This window comes from Cetorhinus maximus, chromosome 8, assembly GCF_964194155.1.
Source record: "Cetorhinus maximus chromosome 8, sCetMax3.hap1.1, whole genome shotgun sequence".
In the NCBI taxonomy this organism is placed as follows: domain Eukaryota; kingdom Metazoa; phylum Chordata; class Chondrichthyes; order Lamniformes; family Cetorhinidae; genus Cetorhinus; species Cetorhinus maximus.
In genome coordinates, this window is record NC_135886.1 from 13,624,703 (window position 1) to 13,644,730 (window position 20,028).

General features: G+C 41.2%; 1 protein-coding gene across 1 annotated transcript in view; it reads left to right on the forward strand.

Moving 5' to 3' along the window:
* Window positions 1-20,028, forward strand: part of lrig2 (leucine-rich repeats and immunoglobulin-like domains 2) — a 96,972-nt gene that overhangs the window by 45,716 nt on the left and 31,228 nt on the right. The window contains exons 2-8 of the mRNA XM_078546462.1: window positions 483-554; window positions 649-723; window positions 1,644-1,778; window positions 4,894-5,037; window positions 13,908-14,051; window positions 15,963-16,106; window positions 17,185-17,328. Of these exons, the coding sequence (XP_078402588.1) occupies window positions 483-554; window positions 649-723; window positions 1,644-1,778; window positions 4,894-5,037; window positions 13,908-14,051; window positions 15,963-16,106; window positions 17,185-17,328 (858 nt within the window). The remainder of the gene's footprint in view (window positions 1-482; window positions 555-648; window positions 724-1,643; window positions 1,779-4,893; window positions 5,038-13,907; window positions 14,052-15,962; window positions 16,107-17,184; window positions 17,329-20,028) is intronic.

Sequence of the window (20,028 nt, forward strand, 5' to 3'; positions counted from 1 at the left end):
TCTTTTGTTGCCAGCGCACACAGCAATTTTACAAATTCGGCTTTCTTCACCACATAGCAATAACTTGTGTTTATTTAAACCTTTGATGTAGAAAGACATCCCAAGGTGCTTCACAGAAGTATGATCAGAGAAAAATGGACATAGAGCCCAAAAAAGGGGTGTTACAAGTGTGACCAAAAGTCAGAGGTGGGTTTAAGAATAACCTTAAAGAAGAAGAGTATTTTGGGGAGGAGAAGAGGTTTGGTAGTGGAGGAAGAGGTTAGACATAGGAAGTGATATGAGTATGAATTTTAAATCTGAGGTGAACAAATGGACAGCCGTGATGGGTATGGGTGGGGGAAACGGGGTGTGAAGGTGCGGGGGAACAGGGTGTGAGCAACAGAGTACAAGTCTGTATGATGACTAGTGTTCTAACTTCCTTAAAACTAAGGAGAATCTTTTGTAGAATGCAGGATTGACTTTTGAATTCATTGTTATTACAGAGACTTGAGTCATAACCGATTGGTTTCCACAAAAGACACTGCATTCGAGGGTCTTCACAGACTTCTGGAAGTGTAAGTATCCTGTAAAGACATTAATTAATTTGAATTGGTCATTAAATATCAGAAGTTTTCTAACTGATACTTTTGATCACTTGTCCTCCTCAAGGAATATCAACTATAATCTACTCTCTACAATCCCGACATTGGGAGCAGTAACAACTAATATTACCATCCTGTCACTGTAAGTAAAATGTTAGACTTAATTCTGGAAGCTGTTTTGTATTTGTTGTTATTAAGAGAACATATTGTTGACCCATTTGCCCATCTTGAGGAAAGTTTTCCTCAGTTGCTGTGTAGTGGGAAGATCTGCAGTCACTCACTCCGTTTGATGAAATTGCAGAAGTGTTGTAAAAACCCTAGTTCACTGTCTCACTAGTAAATAGCAAAGAAAACTTTCACCCCACTCCCTTGTGCTTTGCAATTGTTTTTGTCCTCTTTAATGTGATGGATGTTGGCACCTAAAAATGGGACAATTTCTGTGTATGTGATGGTATCTGGCATTCCCAAGTCAGGTATGGAACAAAGAAACAAAATAGGAGCAGGATTAGGCCATTTGGCCCTTCGAGCCTGCTCTGCCATTCAGTATGATCGTGGCTGATCCTCTATCTCAACGCCATACTCCTGTGCTCTCCCCACACCCCTTGATGCCTTTAGAATCCAGAAATCTCTCTTTCTTTCTTAACTATATTCAGTGTCTTGGCCTCCACAGCCCTCTGTGGTAGAGAATTCCATAGGTTCACCACCTTCTGAGTGAAGAAGTTTCTCCTCATCTCAGTCCTAAATGATCTACCCTGTATCCTGAGACTCTGGCCCCTTGTTCTAGACCCCCCCAGCCAGAGGAACTATCACCCTGCACCCAGTCTGTCCATCCCTGTCAGAATTTTATGTTTCATTGAGATTTCCTTTCATTCTTCTAAACTCTAGTGAATACAGGCCTAGCCAGCCCAATCTTTCAAGTGTGTGAAGAGCAAAGCTTTTTCTCGTACTGCCTCAGCTACAACCCTGAATATATTTTTACTTTCCACACCAGCCATGTTGTGGTGTCTTTGGCCTGAGAAACATGAACAGTGACTCTTGTGATATTTACCTTTACTCTTGCAGAACACATAATCGGATAGTGGAGATAATTACAGAGGACCTTCAGCCATACACTGCTTTGGAGACCTTAGATCTGAGCTCGAATTTGATTTCAGAAGTCAAAACTTCGTCATTTCCTATAATGCAGCTGAAAAACTTGTAAGTAACTGTACATTTGTTGTGGTGCACCACAGCATTGGGTATGATGAACTCGAGCTGTACTGTTTGGGCAACACGAAACAGAGAAGCACGGGCTAATATATTTTAAACCAAGTTAGGGAACAGCTAGCAGTGAGCCAGAATGTAGTGTCCATGTGGGACTGCCTTGTTCTCTGCAACAAAAACTTGTCATTTCTTGCGGCATCCTGATGGTTTGATCATTTTCAGGGGTATTGCTTTTTTAATCTGTATGATATCCTGACCTATATATAGTAAGGTAGGTTGGATTTTTGAAATTTCTATTGTTTGTGCATTGTGGCATAGAAGTATATAGGGTGTGTTTAATAAAATGTTGGTTCATGTATTTTGTAAAAGGAAGGGCATTAGCTATCTGATAATTCAGCTCCTTAGGGTGCAACTACATCAATGTTTTGATGCAAAGCAATAGCGGAAAAGGCCTGGGGCACAGGAGAGAGCATGCAGCATTTAGCATCACATTTTAGAGAGGAAACTCTGCCAATTTGATATTTTTAAAAATCCAAACGACAACGATAAACATCCTTATTTTATTCCATCCATCCTGTTGATTTTTGGATATAATCCATAGATTATCAGCTTGACTTCCTGCCCAAAGCCTTTTCAGAATTTCAGCTCATGCACTGAAGTTAAACCTTAATGTTCCAGTAACAATTATTACATAGAATTTAAAACACAGCTGGTGTTTATGCTGTTCACCAGCCCCCTGTTAATTGAAATGCAAATAATTATTACTATGATGAACCTATATGCCAAAAATTTGAAATATTAAAATAAATTTTGTCTTGTTTTCCATTCTTTCTAATGTAATCCATTTTCATCTTTGCCTACCATAGCATTGCAGTCATTAACCTAAAGGTGCTTCAGAATTAACCATATCTGTAGGTTGTGTTTACCAGGTTGGTGGGTCTTAGTATTGAAATTAGTAGCTTATTAAAATAACAATCAACACACATTTGAACAAAATTATTCAAACTAGCTTGAGCAGAACTTAAAAGGGTATTTGATTTAATTTTGATTCTTTTATAATTGTTGAATTTTTGAACCACTTTATAAACTTGAAGGGGCAAAAGCAGTCCGGATTCAGAACAGAGTGGATTAGCTAAAGTTGTAGAAATGCATGCAAGTGCCTTTTTGATGAGAAACTGTGAAGTACAAAGCTTTCCAAGCTGTGCCCTGTGGATTTTCTAGCCATACCAGCCCATTGTGATAGGCTCCATGGAGTCTGCTGCCTGCATTGTTGTGTGTCTTTCTAGTCAACGGATAGTGATTACAGAAAGAGTTTGATGGGGCACAGGGAGCTTTTTTTGGCTCTGGCTTTCTTTCCTAGTGCTATTTTCTGATGTACGGGTTGACTTTAATATATTAGACATGCTGTCCACATAGCTCCAGAAGTTTCTGCTGGACTCACTACAAAACCTTTTTTTTAACGCAACACACCCAGCTCAAAACTGGTCTATGTACTAATTGACATACTATTCATCGTTCTGTGTAACTTTCTGAATTAAAATTCGTCAAGCCCTGAGGATTCAAAAGATGTGCTTAATTAAACAGACAACATCTGGATATTAGATCCATCACTACTAGCTAAGGAGTCTTCCTACATGGTACCAGTTAATCCCACAATCCAGTATCCTTTTGGGTATGGTCATCCTTGCTAGACAAGCAGTTGGAAGCTATATGTGTTCTGCTACTAAGCAATTTTAGCTGATAATCTCCAGCAGAGCCCTTGTGCACAATTGGGAGTCTCTACTCTTAGCTGCACCAACCTGAACATAGGCTTTGTGGGCTTGTGTTAATTGGAGTATGTGCTGTATACAGTGGGCAAACAGAAACCCTACCTGCATGAATTTAAATAGCTTGGTTTTAAAGCAGTTGGTGAAAGAATTTTGTACTAGCTAGGCACCTGGCTGACTTAGAGTTAAGTGAAATATGAGACAAGTTAAAACCTGTCTGAACTTTTAATATTGAGAATTACAGCTTTAGTGCAGATGACGCATGGGATTTATGCTTGAGTTGCTGCTTTTTAAATTCATTATTATTGATCTCTTTTCAAAAGGAAGAGACACATGCTTACATTGTGGAAACCATTTGGGAATATTTGCAGTGCCCTGACTAGTCCCAGTGAAGTACTGTACAGTACAACAGTTTTGAGACTTGTGTTTAAGATTGTAGGATTTTGTTAATAGTGATAGCATCAATTTGTATTGGAGTTTTTGATTGAGGGAAATGCATTACTTTTTTTGTTGCTGCGCCAAGCAGCATCCCCTGTGTCTATAGACTGTATTGCAGTGAGCTGTGACAGACATGGGAAAAGATGCTCTGTGCTGCAGGAATCTGTAATTGTTTTAACAAGCTTGTCAGCCAAACAGGCCATGGTGCTCTGTTACCAAGGGCAATAGTGCCCACACTGTTTACTGGTGTGTTTTTTGCACTCTAAGATAAAGAAAAGTGCTGTGCTGAGGCATTGCACCAGTCTGTGTCCTGCGCATGCTGAGTGAAACGTGACGGGGCTGGGTTTAAGGCTGGCCTGTCCTGTGTGCCACCAGTTATCTATTCATTTGCTGCTTCAGCAACCCTTGTTGGCTGCCTCTTGAGTGAGATTGTTCATTTACACTGGATTAGAAACTGTCGCTCACAGAAAACAAGACTGACACTGTCCGCTGTCACAACGGCCATTTTCTAACAAGAGAGCCAACATTATACCATCAATGTGTGCTAGATTCAAAGCCATATTCCATTATTGAAAGCACGTTATACTGCCCCACTTTGTCATCCAGATTACTTTTTTTTAAAACACATTTTAATCAGTAACTGAAACCAATGAAAATACCTGTCCTTTAACAACAATATTTGCTGTCATCCAATATGTAATGAAAATGTACTACTTTGTCTGTTCTTCAGTTCAAAAAAAAAATGTTATGGCTACAGATGCAGACTTGGCCCATTAGGAGGATTCCAGGATAGTTCAACCTCTGTTAAATCGGAAAGACGTGAAACACTAAGACTTACAGATAGGCTTTATTATTTAAGCTTGCCAAAATCCCTTTTTGTAACAAATATCCATTTTATTTTTCAGACACTTGAACAATAATCGAATAACCATCCTAGAGCCTGGCTGTTTTGATAATCTGTCCAGCACCTTGCTTGTCCTCAAACTGAACAGGAATAAAATTGCTGTCATCCAGCCAAAGAGCTTCCAGTTGCCTCAGCTTCAGTACCTGTAAGTGGCTTTGTTCCTTTTATAGTTCACAGGGCAGATGCACATCTTGTTGATATTTGGGTGATGAAAACATTGTTCCTTAAGTTACAGCTTTAATGGAGGTAGAAGCTGGATCATTAAAGGCAGAGCCCTACAATTTATTCTGAGTTGCTTGAATGCATGTTAGCTAGGCTGCTGGGAGGAACCATTTTGTCTAATATAAATGAAAAACGCTGAAAATGCTTAGTATGTCAGGCAGCATCTGTGGAAAGAGAATGAGGGTTTTATTTTATTCATTCATGGGATGTGGGCTTCGATGGCTAGGCCAGCATTTATTGCCCATCCTTAATTGCCCTTGTTCAGAGGGCATTTAAGAAACATTTTGGGTCGCTGACCATTCATGTGCTGATGAAAGGTCATCGACCTGATGACATTAATTCTGTCACTCTTCCACAGATGATGCCTAACCTGCCGAGCATTTCAGCATTCGCTAATTTTGTTTCAGATTTTCAGCTGCTGCATTATTTTGTTTTATGTCTAGAAGCACTACAACTTTGAGGGCACAATGTAGCTTCTTAAAGGCTCCATTTGGCACTTGAAATTCTCGTTTAGAGATGCTGTTTAGAGAGCATGACCTCTGAGCCCCCCTCACACTTTTGTATTCTTGCATCAGGAGTGTTATGATCTTGAGGGAGATCATTAATTTTTAAAACGAAATTTGAACTGCCAGTTACTAATGGAAGAATTATGCCACAAGATTTCATGTTTTATACAAAAACCTTTACTGTACAAGAATTAAACAAAGCAAGTAGTAGCAACTTAACACTATTCCATAAACCCTATTGTTATTAAGCTCAAAAATCTCAACAGGTCACTTCCTGTTCTACTTATACTTCCACCAAAGAGTTCCCTGATACTTTCCAGGATCTTGAGGGTTCTCTTCTCTTGAGACCAAACCAAGGTGTGGCACAGCTATTAGGAATTCACTTGATTATCCTCAGTGTTCCTTCTGTTCTCCGAGGTGTGAGATTTCTTGAGGTCCTTCCACTAACATTCAACCAGACTAATTCTCTAAGTACCCCAAGATTATGGGCATCCCAGCTCAAGCATGGGCCTCACTGCTTCCTGGCTCAGTGACTCCAATCTCAGAAAACATCCTTGTAACTGATAGCCCTTTGCTGCTGGTCTCGGCTGCTTCCACCCACTGCTGGCAACTTTCTCTTTCTCTGCCTGTATCTGTGAGAAAGCAACCAAATAAACCTAACACAAAATGCTACCTCCCCTGCAACCTATCTCCATGGCAACAGAGCATCCCTGGGATGTCCCAGATAGAGATTCAAACAAATCATCTACAATTCCAAAGCTGTCCTTTGATCTGAAAGATATATAGACACCTTAACAGCTTTCCTTGTTTGCCAGTTGCTTCTAAATCTTTCTTTGACCTAGACAAATACATGAATAATTCACATCTCTAAAGAAGACAGGGCAGTTCTCAGACCTACTGCCTTTAGGTCCTCAGTTAACAGGCCCACCTGCTGCTTTATGGTTCTCACCTTTCTAACTCTGACCCTGTAAATACGCATGGAAGGACCTGTGTGAATACCTTGGGTAATCTGGCAACTTTTGAATTCCGGGGTTTCAATTACCTTGTATTTACAGATTTGGGGAGGGTTTAAACTAGCTTGGCAAAGTGTTGGGAAGCAGGGAATTCAGGTAGGAGAGAAACAAAGCCAGCACCAAATAAGGCCAAAATACAGAAAAATGTTAAAAAGGCCAAATTAAAGGCACTGTATCTGAATGCACGCAGCATTTGCAACATCACAGAAATAAACGGGTATGATCTAATTACCATTACAGAGAATGGCCTCAGGGTGACCAAGGCTGGGAACTGAATGTCCAAGGATATTCGCCATTTAGGAAGGATATGTAAAAAGGATAAGGAAGTGGGGTAGTGCAGTTAAAGAATGAGATCAGTATATTAGTGAGTGAGGACCTTAGAATCAGTTGGGGTGGAGCTAAGAAACAGCAAGGGGCAGCAAACATTGGTGAGAGTTGTTTATAGGCCACCAAACAGGAGTGGTCATATAGGACACTATAAATCAGGAAATTAGAGGTGCATCTAACAAGGGGCAGGATCTTCTGGTCGGCGAATGGGGGCGGGGCATAAAATGACGTGGAATGATGTCAGGTGGAACTCCCGACGTCACTCTGCGTCATTTCCATTTTGAGGTCGGCGGGGGTGCAGCCGAGTCAGCTGCGCACCCGCCAACCTGTCAAAGGTCTGTTGAGGCCATTGAAAAACTAATTAAAGTCATTAATGGACCTGCCAATCCAACCTTAAGGTTGGCGGGCAAGCCGGGAGCCCTGGCAGGCTTCGGAAAAAGCATGAAACCTTGTCCACGGGCGGAATGAGTTTCGTGAGGGTATTTAAATTTTCAAGAAAGGTTTCAATAAAACTTATGGACATGTCCCAACTCATGTGACAGGAAAATTTTTAAACATGTTTAATAAACGTTTTAAATCAGAGCTGATCTCCCTGAGGCAGCACTTAGCCTCAGGGAGATCTGTGCGCTCTTTCATGCGCATACATGAAAGAGCGCACTCCTAGCTGAGGGAACCCCTCTTTTTTCCCCTCCCCTCTCCCTGCCTGCATGGGGAGTGCATAGCGCTTCCTGGCGGATGTCACACTGGGCGGACCGCCCACGTAAAATGGTGGTGCGCCCCCAATTGGGGGCACCGATCGGAGCACTCACTCTCTCTCTCTCTCTCCCCCCCACCCCCCAACGGGGGGCAAGTATAAATAGAACAGGGAAAATTTTTCCCTAGGTGTTATGATATGGCAGGTGGTAATTGCCAGGCTGACCAAATCCCAAAGGGAAACTTGGCCAAGCTATCTCAATAATTTTACAATTTGTATTTATTACAAGCAGGTACTTGCATTGGAGTTAGAAGTAAGGAGTCCACTACCACTTTTGGAGATTTTAAGTATTAAATTAAAACATTTATTAACAAAGGAAAAGAAAACTTAAACACACAAGATTACAGTTACACAGTTAAATTTAGTCTTACAACATTTCCCAAAAGATTCTACTTAACTAGACTCCCAAATACACACCCTTTTCCAGGCAACAGTCCAATTAGGTTCTTAATCTATAAAACATCCAGTAATATTAACGCAAGATACCCACTGTTGCTCTACGGGAGGTATTTCATAGCGTCACTCTCCCTCTCGCTCAACACTGGAAATCCAAGGCTTTTAACAAAACTTTTCTTCCTGGGGCAAGCAAACACTTCTCTAGGGTAGCTACAGACTGCTTCAGTCTATCTTCACACAGTCCACCTCAAGATCTCTCATAGCCCGTCACATATAGCTTTCAATATTTTCTTAAATATATTTTCTCCCCCCTCTGAGGATTCAAATCCATTGTTTTAAACTCCTTTGAAACTCACTCTTTGAAATGTAAGATTTTTCATGTTTCCACCTTGTCTTTTTTTTTTGGGTCAATAAAACATGGGGCAGGATCTTCTGGTTGGCGAGCGGGGGTGGGGCGCGCAGCCAAGTCAGCTGTGTGCCCGCCAACCTGTCAACGGCCTATTGAGGCCATTGAAAAACTAATTAAGGCCATTAATGGACCTGCCCGTCCAACCTTAAGGTTGGCGGGCAAGCCGGAAGCCCTGGCAGGCTTCAGAAAAAGCATGAAACCTCATCCATGGGCGGGATGAGGTTTCATGAGGGTATTTAAATTTAAGAAAGGTTTCAATAAAAGTTGTGGATATGTCCCAACTCGTGACAGTGTCACATGAGGGGACATGTCAGGGAAATTTTTTTTATCATTTGTATTAAAAAATTTTAATTCCGAGCCGATCTTCCTGAGGCAGCACTCCGGCTGAGGGAATCTCCTCTGCCCGCACAGGGAGCACATAGCAATTCCGAGTGGACACCACACTAGGCGGGCCTTAATTGGCCCGCCCACGTAAAATGGTGGCACGCCCCAATCGGGGGCACCGATCGGAGGCGCACCTGCTCCCGCACTCTCTCTTTCCCCCCACCTCCCCTAACGGTGGGAAAATTTTTCCCATGATATCCCCACTACTTGTTTACTTATGAATAACTGCAACATGCAACCGTTTTCCTTGTCACCTTCTAATTCCCATTTGAAATTCAAACAACCTCTCGACTTATCTACAAATGCAAATGTTAACTTGTCCATTTCAAAATGCCACCTTTTACACTTAACCCCTTTGATGATTCATACCTTGCAGTCTGACTGTCTTCAGTTTAATTAAATTAGTCTCTCACACATTGCCCCCACAACCCTGCTTCAGTATTCCATAGTATTATTAGGGAAAAAAAGATATTGCCTTTACTCAAGGGTAATACAGTAATCATGGGGGACTTCAGTCTACATACAGACTGGTTAAACAAAATTAGCACTAATGCTGCGGAGGACAAATTCCTGGAATGTATACAAAAAGGTTTTCTAGAACGATTTGCTGAGGAACCAACTGGGGAATGGGCTGTTTTAGATCGAGTATTGTGCAATGAGAAAGGGCTAATTAATAATCTCATTGTGAAGGAACCTTTAGCGAAGACTGACCATAATAGAATTTTACATTGAATTGCATCCTTTTCAAACTTAATCCAAAACAACTAGAGTCTTAAATGTAAACAAAGGAAACTATGAAGGTATGAGGGGCAAGTTGGCTGTGGTAGATTGAGAAACTACATTAAAAGGTATGATGGTAGACAGGCAATGGCTAGCATTGAAAGAATTAATACATGGTTTACAACAAATATATATTCCTTTGAGGCACAAAAGCCCAACAGGAAAAGTGGTCCAATCATGGCTAGCAAGAGAAGTTAAAGATTGCATTAGACCAAAGGAAGTTGCTTATAAAGTTACCAAAAAAACGGTAAGCCTGATGATTGGGAGCTTTTTAGAATTCAGCAAAAGATCAAGAAACTGATAAAGAAAGAGAAAATGGAATGAGAGTTGAGAACCATATCTACAAGAAATATATTTTCTTCTAAAATTTGGAAGGACATTGCATTATTTGGACATTTATGAGCTGACCCAGATTCTCTTTTTAAAAAAAAAAAATGGTCATAAGTTCATCTTGGACTGGAGCAAGCTTGCCTTTTCCAATAACTCGCATGAAATCAGCTAAATGACCAGCATAGCAATTGTGGAGGAGAGCTATTTGTCTATTTGAACTGCAATCACTTTAATTGATTTAAAAAACTTTTAAAGGTAAAAGCCTGGTGATTTACAGGAAACCTGACAGAGCTACTTGTTTTGAACTCAGTTGGAAATGAAGTGAGAAGGGGAAAAGCTGCCCAGCTCACGCTTCCTTACCTTGCTTGAAATCCAGTGTGGTTATCAGTATCCAACTAGGAATCATCTCAGGGGAACTTGTTTGTATTTGGAAACCCAAGAGGCTGAGATGAGAAGAATGGATCCAGCTCTATTTCCTCCACGCTGAAGCTCCGTTGGTGACAACCTCCAGACATCTGCCAGGGCGAGCAACATGCCCTAATACGAGGGAGCACCAGATCGACAGCATCAAAATCCTGCAAACGTTATCTTCTTTAAAGTTTTTTCTTCAACCGCTCATCTCAGCAGAGACCCTATTTGTTTGCCCTTGGTTTGCGTGTGCATTGGGGAATTTTAAAAGGGATAGGTAGTTACACTTCCAGACTACAATTTGTGTTAACCAGTTCTTGCAACTTGTTTCAAAAAGAGTTTTTTGTTTTATAATAAATCAATTATTCTGAGTTTACTGGAAGAAGCCTGGTTAAGATCTCTTCTATTTTTGGTCTCTCAGTAGCAAAGGTAAATAATTGGCCACTTTAGTAAGTGAATTAATCATTTATGCTAATGGTATGACCTGTGGAATAGTGGGGCTAGATAAACTGCGCACTCCTCCCATCCCAGTCGTAACAGTAAACTAGCAAGAATCATAAAAACGGATTGTAAAAGCTTCTTTGCTATATAAAAAGGAAAGGTTTAGCAAAGATAAATGTGGACCCATTACTGGCAGAAATGGGCAGATTTATAATGGGGAATAAGGAAATGGCAGAGGAACTAAATAAATACTTTGTGCCTGTTTTCACGGAGGAAGTTGCAAAGAATCTCCCAGAAATACTAGAGAACCAAGGGACTAGTGGGACCAAGGAACTGAAAGAAATTAGTATTAGTAAAAAAGTAGTACTGGAGAAATTAATGGGGCAGAAAATTGATAAATCCCCTGGACCTGATGATCTACATCTCAAGAGTGTTGAAAGAGGTGGCTGTAGAGATACTGGATGCATTGATGGGCATCTTCCAAAATTCTATAGATTTTGAAATGGCTCCTGCAGATTGGAAGGTAGCAAATGTAACCCCACTATTTAAGAAAGGAGGGAGAGAAAAACAGGCAACTACAGGATTGTTAGCCTGACATCAGTAGTAGGGAGAATGTTAGAATCTATATTGAAGGATGTGATGACTGAACACTTACAAAATCATGTTAAGATTCGGCACAGCCAACATGGATTTAGCAAAGGGAAATCATGTTTGACAAACCTATTGGAGTTTTTTGAGGATGTGAGTAGCAGAATAGATGGGGGAATCAATGGGTGTGGTATATTTGGATTTTCAGAAGGCTTTCGATAAGCTCTGACACAAATTAGGGATTGGGGGAAATATACTAGTATGGATTGAGAATTGGTTAACAGACAGAAAACAAAGTAGGAATAAATGGATCATTCTCAGGCTGTCAGGTTATGACTAGTGAGGTACCACAAGGATCAGTGATCCAGCTGTTCACAATCTACATCAATGATTTGAATGTGGAACCGATTGTAATATTTCCAAGTTTGCTGATGACATAAAACTAGGTTGGAATGTGAGTTGTGAGGAGGCCTCAAAGAGGCTTCAGGGGGATTTGGATAGACTAAGTGAGTGGGCAAGAACATGGCAGATGGAATATATTGTGAAAAATGTGGTTATCCACTTTGGTAGGAAAAGCAGAAATGCAGAGCTTTTTTTAAATGGTGAGAGATTGGGAAGTGTTGTTCTCCAAAGAGACCTAGGTGTCTTTGTTCATGAGCCATTGAAAGCTAGCATGCAGATGCAGCAAGCAATTAGGAAGGCAGATGGTATGTTGGCTTTTATTGCAAGAGGATTTGAGTACATGAGTAAAGATGTGTTGCTGTAATTCTCTAGAGCCTTGGCGAGACCATATCTGGAATATTGTGTACAGTTTTGGTCTCCTTACTCAGGAAGGATATACTTGTCATAGAGGGAATTCAAGAATGTTCACCAGACTTATTCCTGGGATAGCGACATTGTCCTATGAGGAGAGATTGAGGAAACTGGGCCTGTGTTCTCTAGAGTTTCGAAGAATGAGAGGCGATCTCATTGAAACATACAAAATTCTTACAGGGATTGACAAAGTAGCTGCAGGAAAGATATTGCCCGTGGTGGGGGGTGTCTAGAACCGGGGACGCGATCTTAGATTAAGAGGTAGGCCATTTAGGACTGAGATGAGGAGGAACTTCTTCACTCAAAGGGTGGTAAATCTTTGGAATTCTCTATCCCAGAGGGTTGTGGAGGCTCAGTCATTGAGTGTGTTCAAGACCGAGATCAATAGATTTCTAGATAGTAAAGACATCAAGGGATAGCAAGGGAAAATTACATTGAGGTAGAAGATCAGCCTTGATTTAGTTGAAAGGCGTAGCAGGCTGGAGGAAGGGCTGAATGGCCTGCTCTTGCTCTTGTTTCCAGGTTCCTAATTTAAAAATTTATCTTTCCCAAAACTGAAAATTATATTCCTATAACATACGAATCATGAAATTAGACATTTTCACAACATGAGCTGCACAATGGACAATGCAGAGCCTCAGAGATCAAATGCTTGGTTTAACTTCACTGAAACCCACTACCTATAACTGACAGTTACTTTATAATATGCACATTCAGATGGGTTTGCAATGCAGTTTTTTGTCATTTACACGACAGGGTACAGCCAAAAAAGGTACTGCTGTTTTATACTGGGTGCATTCCTGGAGTATTTCAGTCTAAGATTACTGACTAGAATAAAATCTCTCCTTGCACTTTTAAGCATGGAAGAATGTTACATGTGGAACACTACGAAAGGGAATTGTTAGAAGGATTAGTACTGGGTTGATGGATTTACTTATTTCAGGTTGAAGGTAATCAGACGGCCAATCGTCCTGACGCCTCCAGATGTGAAATATTCATTGCAGGCACAACACTTTGTCTCTCCGCAGTAATTTATAACTGTATCAGGAAAGGTTATTGGAGCGTGTAGCTCTGCCTCGGTGCTCGCTCTTGAAGTTGTCACTGAACCTCACGGAGTCTAACAGTAAAGCTCTTTAGTAAATTAAACCTCCTTTGCACACAACTTGAACTGTGACCTTGTTAGCTTGGACAGCATGAATCACACTCGTCTCTGTAAGTACAAATTTCTTATATTGAATAATCTTGCCAAAAGTGGCTTTTTTGTCCCAGTCCAGCTGTGTTTAAGAAAACAACTCCCAAGTAAGTGGAAAAACAAACAGCCGAACTTAGGTAGGATTTAATTTACTGAATATGGTGTTTGTCAGTGCACAGCCTAGGGGGAGAGGGGGTCATACACTTTTATTGATATTTACCTCTGTTTTTATTTGTTTCTGCTCCAAGGTATTAAAACTATGTAGAAACAACATTGCAACATGTAGCAATTTCTCTCAAAAAAAACAAGTATGTGGATTCTATCGCAGTACACATTCATTCTCATCGCTCACCAATCTGACTAGCTTTTTAAGTGGCTCTTCGACTTTGGTCCTTTTTTAAAAAAAAAAGTTTAATCACCACATGGGTTTACTCTGTTTTGTGTTTAAACAGGGAGCTAAAGCGCAACAGAATCAGAGTTATCGAGAGCCTGACGTTTCACGGCCTCAACTCACTGAAGTCATTGAAACTGCAGCGTAATGGGATCTGCGAACTCAAGGATGGAGCCTTCTGGGGGCTGAATGAAATCGAGGAGCTGTGAGTTTTTTTTTGATTTGATACCTATTCTGGAGTAATTGGATCTTGTCTAGCTGTTGCCCTAGTGGCAACTTGAAATGCTTAATAGAGGTAATTGTTAGAGTAGTTGAAGTAGAAATGCATTAACCGTTTGTCTTCCTCAGGCTAGGGAACGGCTGCCTTATCATCCCTGGTATTTGGAGTCAGTCCCTACACAGACTCAGCCTGGGTAGTGTTTAGATGCTGTAACTGATCTGGGAGCACCTGGGCTAGGGAAGGACAACATCAATTAGCTGGCTTCCAATAGGTTCACTTATGCAGGGGTTACAGGAGGTCTTCAAGGTATTTCCACAAGGTTGAATAACTTTCCAACATTTACTATTGAAGCTCAAAAATAAACACATGGTCACTAATGGTGAGATATTGGAAGCCTGTAGAGATATTCCACAATGAAGGAATCAACATCTTTAGGGAAAGAATTAGAGGAAGCCCCTACCTCAAAAGAAAACTCATTAAATATGATACTATGCACCTAGCACAAAGGAAGATGGGTATGGTTGTTGAGTTCCTCAGGTTAGTGTCCTAGGCCCAACCATCTTCAGCTGCTTTATCAATGACCTTCCATCATAAGGTCAGAAGTGGGGATGTTAGTTGATGATTGCACAATGTTCACCATACGCAACAACTCAGATACTGAAGCAGCCCTTGTCCAAATGCAGCAAGACTTGGACAATATCCAGGCTTGGGCTGACAAGTAACAATCACACCTCATAAATGCCAGGCAATGACCATTACCATCGCTGAATCCCCCACTATCAACATCCTGGGGTTTACCATTGACCAGAACTGGCCTAGCCATATAAATACTGTGGCTACAAGAGCAGGTCAGCGGCTAGGAATCCTGTGGCGAGTAACTCTCCTCCTGACTCCCCAAAGCCTCTCCTCCATCTACAAGGCACAAGTCAGGAGTGTGATGGAATACTCTCCTTTTGCCTGGATGAGTGCAACTCCAGCAATACTCAAGAAGCTTGTCACCTTCCAGGACAAAGCAGCCGCTTGATTGGCACCCCTTCCACAAACATTCACTCCCTCCACCATGGACGAACAGCAGCGTGTACCATCTACAAGATGCACTGCAGAAACTCACCAAGGCTCCTTAGGCAGCCCCTTCCAAAGATACATGGGAATACCACCACCTGGAAGTTACTCTCCAAGCCATTCACCATCCTGACTTGGAAATATATCACCATTCCTTCACTATCCCTGGGTCAAATTCCTGGAACTCCCTCCCTAACAGCACTGTGGGTGTACCTACACCACATGAACTGCAGCGGTTCAAGAAGGCAGCTCACCACCACCTTCTCAAGGGCAACTAGGGATGGGCAATAAATGCTGGCCTTGCCAATGACACCCACATCCCATAGATGAATAAAAATACATTGATATCATAAGCCAAAAGGTAAAAAAACTTTAAGTTGTGGTCTGTAATAGTGTAATGTCACAGTAGTTCTGTGGAAATCTTTGTTAACTCATTGATTAGTTTAAAATGGCTAGAAGTAATGCTCCCATTGATTGCTTTTGAATCTAAAATGTGCACAAAGCAGCCTTGCCGAACTGAGGAATGGGACTGTAATTCAGTTCTGTTAGAGTATTGTGCACTTCTTGTTCCAGTTTCACTGTGTAGAGTTACGTTTTATCTACTTGAGTAAGCAATAGTTTTGGGTCATTTTTAGGAATACTTTGAAGAAACTGCAACCTAATTTGACAAACTGGATCTCAAGTCGATATCGAGCAGAAATATGCTTTTGTTCAAAATTGGTCAGTTTTGGAGCTACTCTCCTATATTGATAAGAATATTGGTCTACGTAGAGGCAGCTTAGAAATGCTCTGCTGGCTCAGAAATACAACAGATGTTTCCTTTCTCTGTTCTAGGGACTTGGAACATAATAACTTGACTGAAGTGACCAAAGGCTGGTTGTACGGCCTCAAACTGCTGCAGCAGCTCCACCTGAGCCAGAATGCCATCAGCAGGGTCAGTGCTGATGCCTGGGAGTTCTGCCAGAAGCTGACCGAATTGTGAGTTTTTTCTTCTTTCCTATGATCCTCCAATTCCAGCCTCTCATCCATCCCGACTTTCGTCGCTCCAGCATTAGCAGTCATGCCTTCAGCTATATGGACCCTAAGCTTTGGAATTCCCTCCTTAAACCTCTCCACTGTCCCTCCTTTCCTCCTTTAAGGACACTTCTTCAAACCACCTTCTTTGACCATGCTTTTTATCACCTATCCTAATAGCGCCTTATGTGGCTCGATAATCACTCCTGTAAAGCTCCTTGAGGCATAACATTGTTTTAAAGGTGCTATGTTGTGAAAAGGTGATGATTCCTGTCCTCCACAACTGAATCCTCAACAAGGGGGAATAACAGCCACTTCAGTAAAGATCTGGGACCAGTGCTCTTCCTTCGCACCATTAGTGTTAGCATTAGTTTTTTAATCTAGGAGTCACAGATTGAAAGTAATTTGATTGTTGGTAGAAAAAAGTTTTAGATGTTCATTGTGATGTAGAAATGACCTGTACAGCTGTGCTTTGTTCTAACTGGAGATGTTGTTCATGCATCTCTAATATAGACTACCATAAAATCCCGTGTCCCCTTCTATCACTCCGTTCCTGGAACATGGCTCAGGATCTAATCCGCAATAGAATTTCTATTTGAGAGCATCAGATTTAAGTAAGAAAGCATCAGGGGTTCTCACTCCATCTCTTGACTGCTTCCTCTTCACTTATACACACAGTAATTTATTTTGGCTGATATGCATGAAAGTCGATCACTTGCCAATTGTGCAGTGGAACAGAGCAGAAGAAATTGACTGCAATAAAGAATCTATCTGTCAATCATGGCACTGAAATGTAGAACAAGATTTTGTTATTTTCGTACTCTACAGAGGTAAAGTAAGGAAAGTTTTGGAGCTAGTCTGATCTCTGCTTATCATTGTGAAAATATTCAGGGGTTTCTTTACAATTGTACAACTTGTAATTGATCCATTTGGTTACTGTATCTGGGTGTGAACTGCATTTTGATTGAGTTGCTGTAAATAGAATAGGAGAGCTGGATTAAAATAATGATTTACATAGACATTTCTATTTCATTTATTTCAGAGACATGACCTACAATCAGATGACTCGTTTAGATGAGTCTACCTTTGTAGGCTTGAATTTGCTCGAGAGTTTGTACATGGGAGACAACCGAGTGAGTTATATCGCTGACGGAGTCTTTAGCAGCTTGTCTAACCTGCTGACGCTGTAAGTATGCAGAATAAAACAACGCCATACAGTCAAATCAGAAAACCAGCTTAACGAAGGGAATTGAGTCTTTTACTCCCCACCCCATAAATTTCACCAATTTGTAAGCATGTCAGTGAATGTAGGCTCATCCTGCAGTAGGACTGGAAATCATTGCTGGTCAGCAAGTAACTGATGAGTCACATGTCCTCCATCTCGAAGCCCCTATCCACCACTGTATTAGGCAATAAAGTTGTACCTGCCTCACCTTTTGATACACATTCTTGGTCATTTGTGAAGTGAGTTTATATCAATAAAAAAGTTTTTCCGTTGTGTTATAACGTGCATTTTGTACACCATATGATGCACATTTTTCAATTATGGTGAAAGCTGCAAGAGTTTTTAAATCCATAGGTAATTTTGAAAAGTGCTAGAAATCAGTGTGCTGCAGCAGTCATTAGTTGCAACCCATCTGACGTAGCCAGCTGTGCAAGTCGGTGTTTCAAAGCAAAGAGAGGAATGGTGTTGATTGCACAAAGGATGAAGTTAATAGGCAGGAGATTGAACTCTGGCTTTATCTTTTGCTGTCTCACTCTGCAGTGTCTGTTGGTATATTATAAATGAAACTCCTGCCCCACCTGACTGGCAGTCTGTAAGCCAGACTTGCCTATATCAAAGTGCTCCACTGACCTGATGTGAGAAAAGCAAAAGTCCCAAAATAAACTGAATGGGATGAAGTAATATGGAATCCTGCCCTTGGTGTAACCTTTAGTAGTAAAGTGATCACAGCTGATGTGCTTTGGTTCAAAGTAATATTAAACAGAAGAGCAAAGTAAATTGTGCTGTTGGATCCTAAGGGGACTGCATGTAAAACGAAGTAACTGGAAAGTTTCAGTTCAGGGTCAGTGATTGTATTCATGTTCCAGGGCATTGCTGATTAATGAGGCTCCAACTGTTCATGTCTGACCAGTTGTGAGGACAAAGGAAAACTAGCTGATCAGGGCAAGGGCACAAGGGTGGAATTAAATTCTTCAGTTAAAGTGAAGTCAGAATAATACTTGATACAACTGTTTTATTTCTGTTTAAACTTTTGGGTGAGTTCTGTGATATGGGTGTACTTTTGTGTTCACTTTGGCAAAGATTTGAAAGCTTGTGCTCCTCTAAGACTTTACCTGTGGCCTTGATATAAACAGCCACAAAGTGATGGAGTGTAGATCAGCATCAGTAGTTCTGTCAACAGAAGGTTCTGTACTCAAGGCATGAGGTCTTTTCCAGGTTGAGAGAGGAGAAATCGTACGCATGAGTTAGGTTGAAAACGTTTCACACCAGTGCAGGATTACAGGGTGCCTCAGTGGGTCGGTCACCTTTTTGAGGGCTTTTATGCATCAGAAGTGTACAAAATATGATCCAGAAGTTTAAAACTGAAAGGAAAATAACACACACTGGAAGTCCCCAATCCCCCACCTAGATCAGACTGCAGCACCGTCTCATAAAATACCAAGCATACACCTCCACCCAGGCACCAGTTTCAAAAGTTTGGCTCCAAGTTCTGGAGAACATTTTATTGGAACCACCTGTTTCACTGGGATTTTATTTTTATACAAGTATCTTAAAGACTGTTGTTCGTAGACTGAGGAGGAGGCGGCCATTTGGCCCATCAGGTCCACACCAGTTCTCTGCAAGAGCAATTCAGCTAGTTCTGCTCCCTCACCCTTCCCCTGTAATCTTACAATTTTTTTTTACCTTCAGGTTCTTATCCAATTCCCTTTTGAAAGCCTCAATTAAATTCACTACAGCTTCTGAGCTCCAGTCGTTCTCTTGGCACTGCATCACACAAGACTAACTTGTCTTTAGGAGGAAATATGATTTTTTTTTTACTATCCTTTGCTTACATCTTGCAAGAAAAGGCTTTAACTGCAGAGCTTTTTGTTCAAAGCTTTGGCTGCTTTGTATAATGAAGCTGATCCTGATTGCAGTGAAAACAGAAAGCGATGCAAATGTACAAATCCTTCAGCATATAAGAGGAACAGTAACTCCCTTCTGATGAAGCGTACAGATCCAAAATGATCAAATGTCCTTACCTTTTATGATGCTAACCTTTTGTTTCCAGCATTTTGTGTATTTACCTCAGACTCCCGAGGCCAGGATTTTACGGCCCCTCTAACCCGGAGGGATATTCCGTTCCAGCCGAACTGAATGGAGATTTAAATTTTTTTTTTTTTTTTTTTGTAAAAATATACTTTATTCATAAATTATCTTCAATCACATTCAAAACCATTTCAAAAACAACATTACAAGGGTACAATCCAGGTTAAACTTTTACAAAATGTATCACCAGGTGCATCAGTACAAACAATATTACAGTCATTTACAGCCTTTCATTTTGATCTGTACAGCCCGAGGGGCTCTAAACAGTTCCCAGTCTCTCGGTGCGCTGTGGTAGAAAGGTCTTAGACAGCGACCCTTCCCCATTGCGCCTTTGCGGCAGCTGCCCCAAGCTTTAGTGCGTCCCTCAGCACGTAGTCCTGGACTTTGGATTGTGCCAGTCCGCAACAATCGGTCGGGGACATCTCTTTGTGCTGGAAGACCAACAAGTTTCGGGCGGACCAAAGCGCCTCTTTCACCGAGTTGATGATCCTCCAGCTGCAGTTGATGTTTGTCTCGGTGTGTGTCCCTGGGAACAGCCCGTAGAGCACAGAGTCCTGTGTCACAGAACTGAAT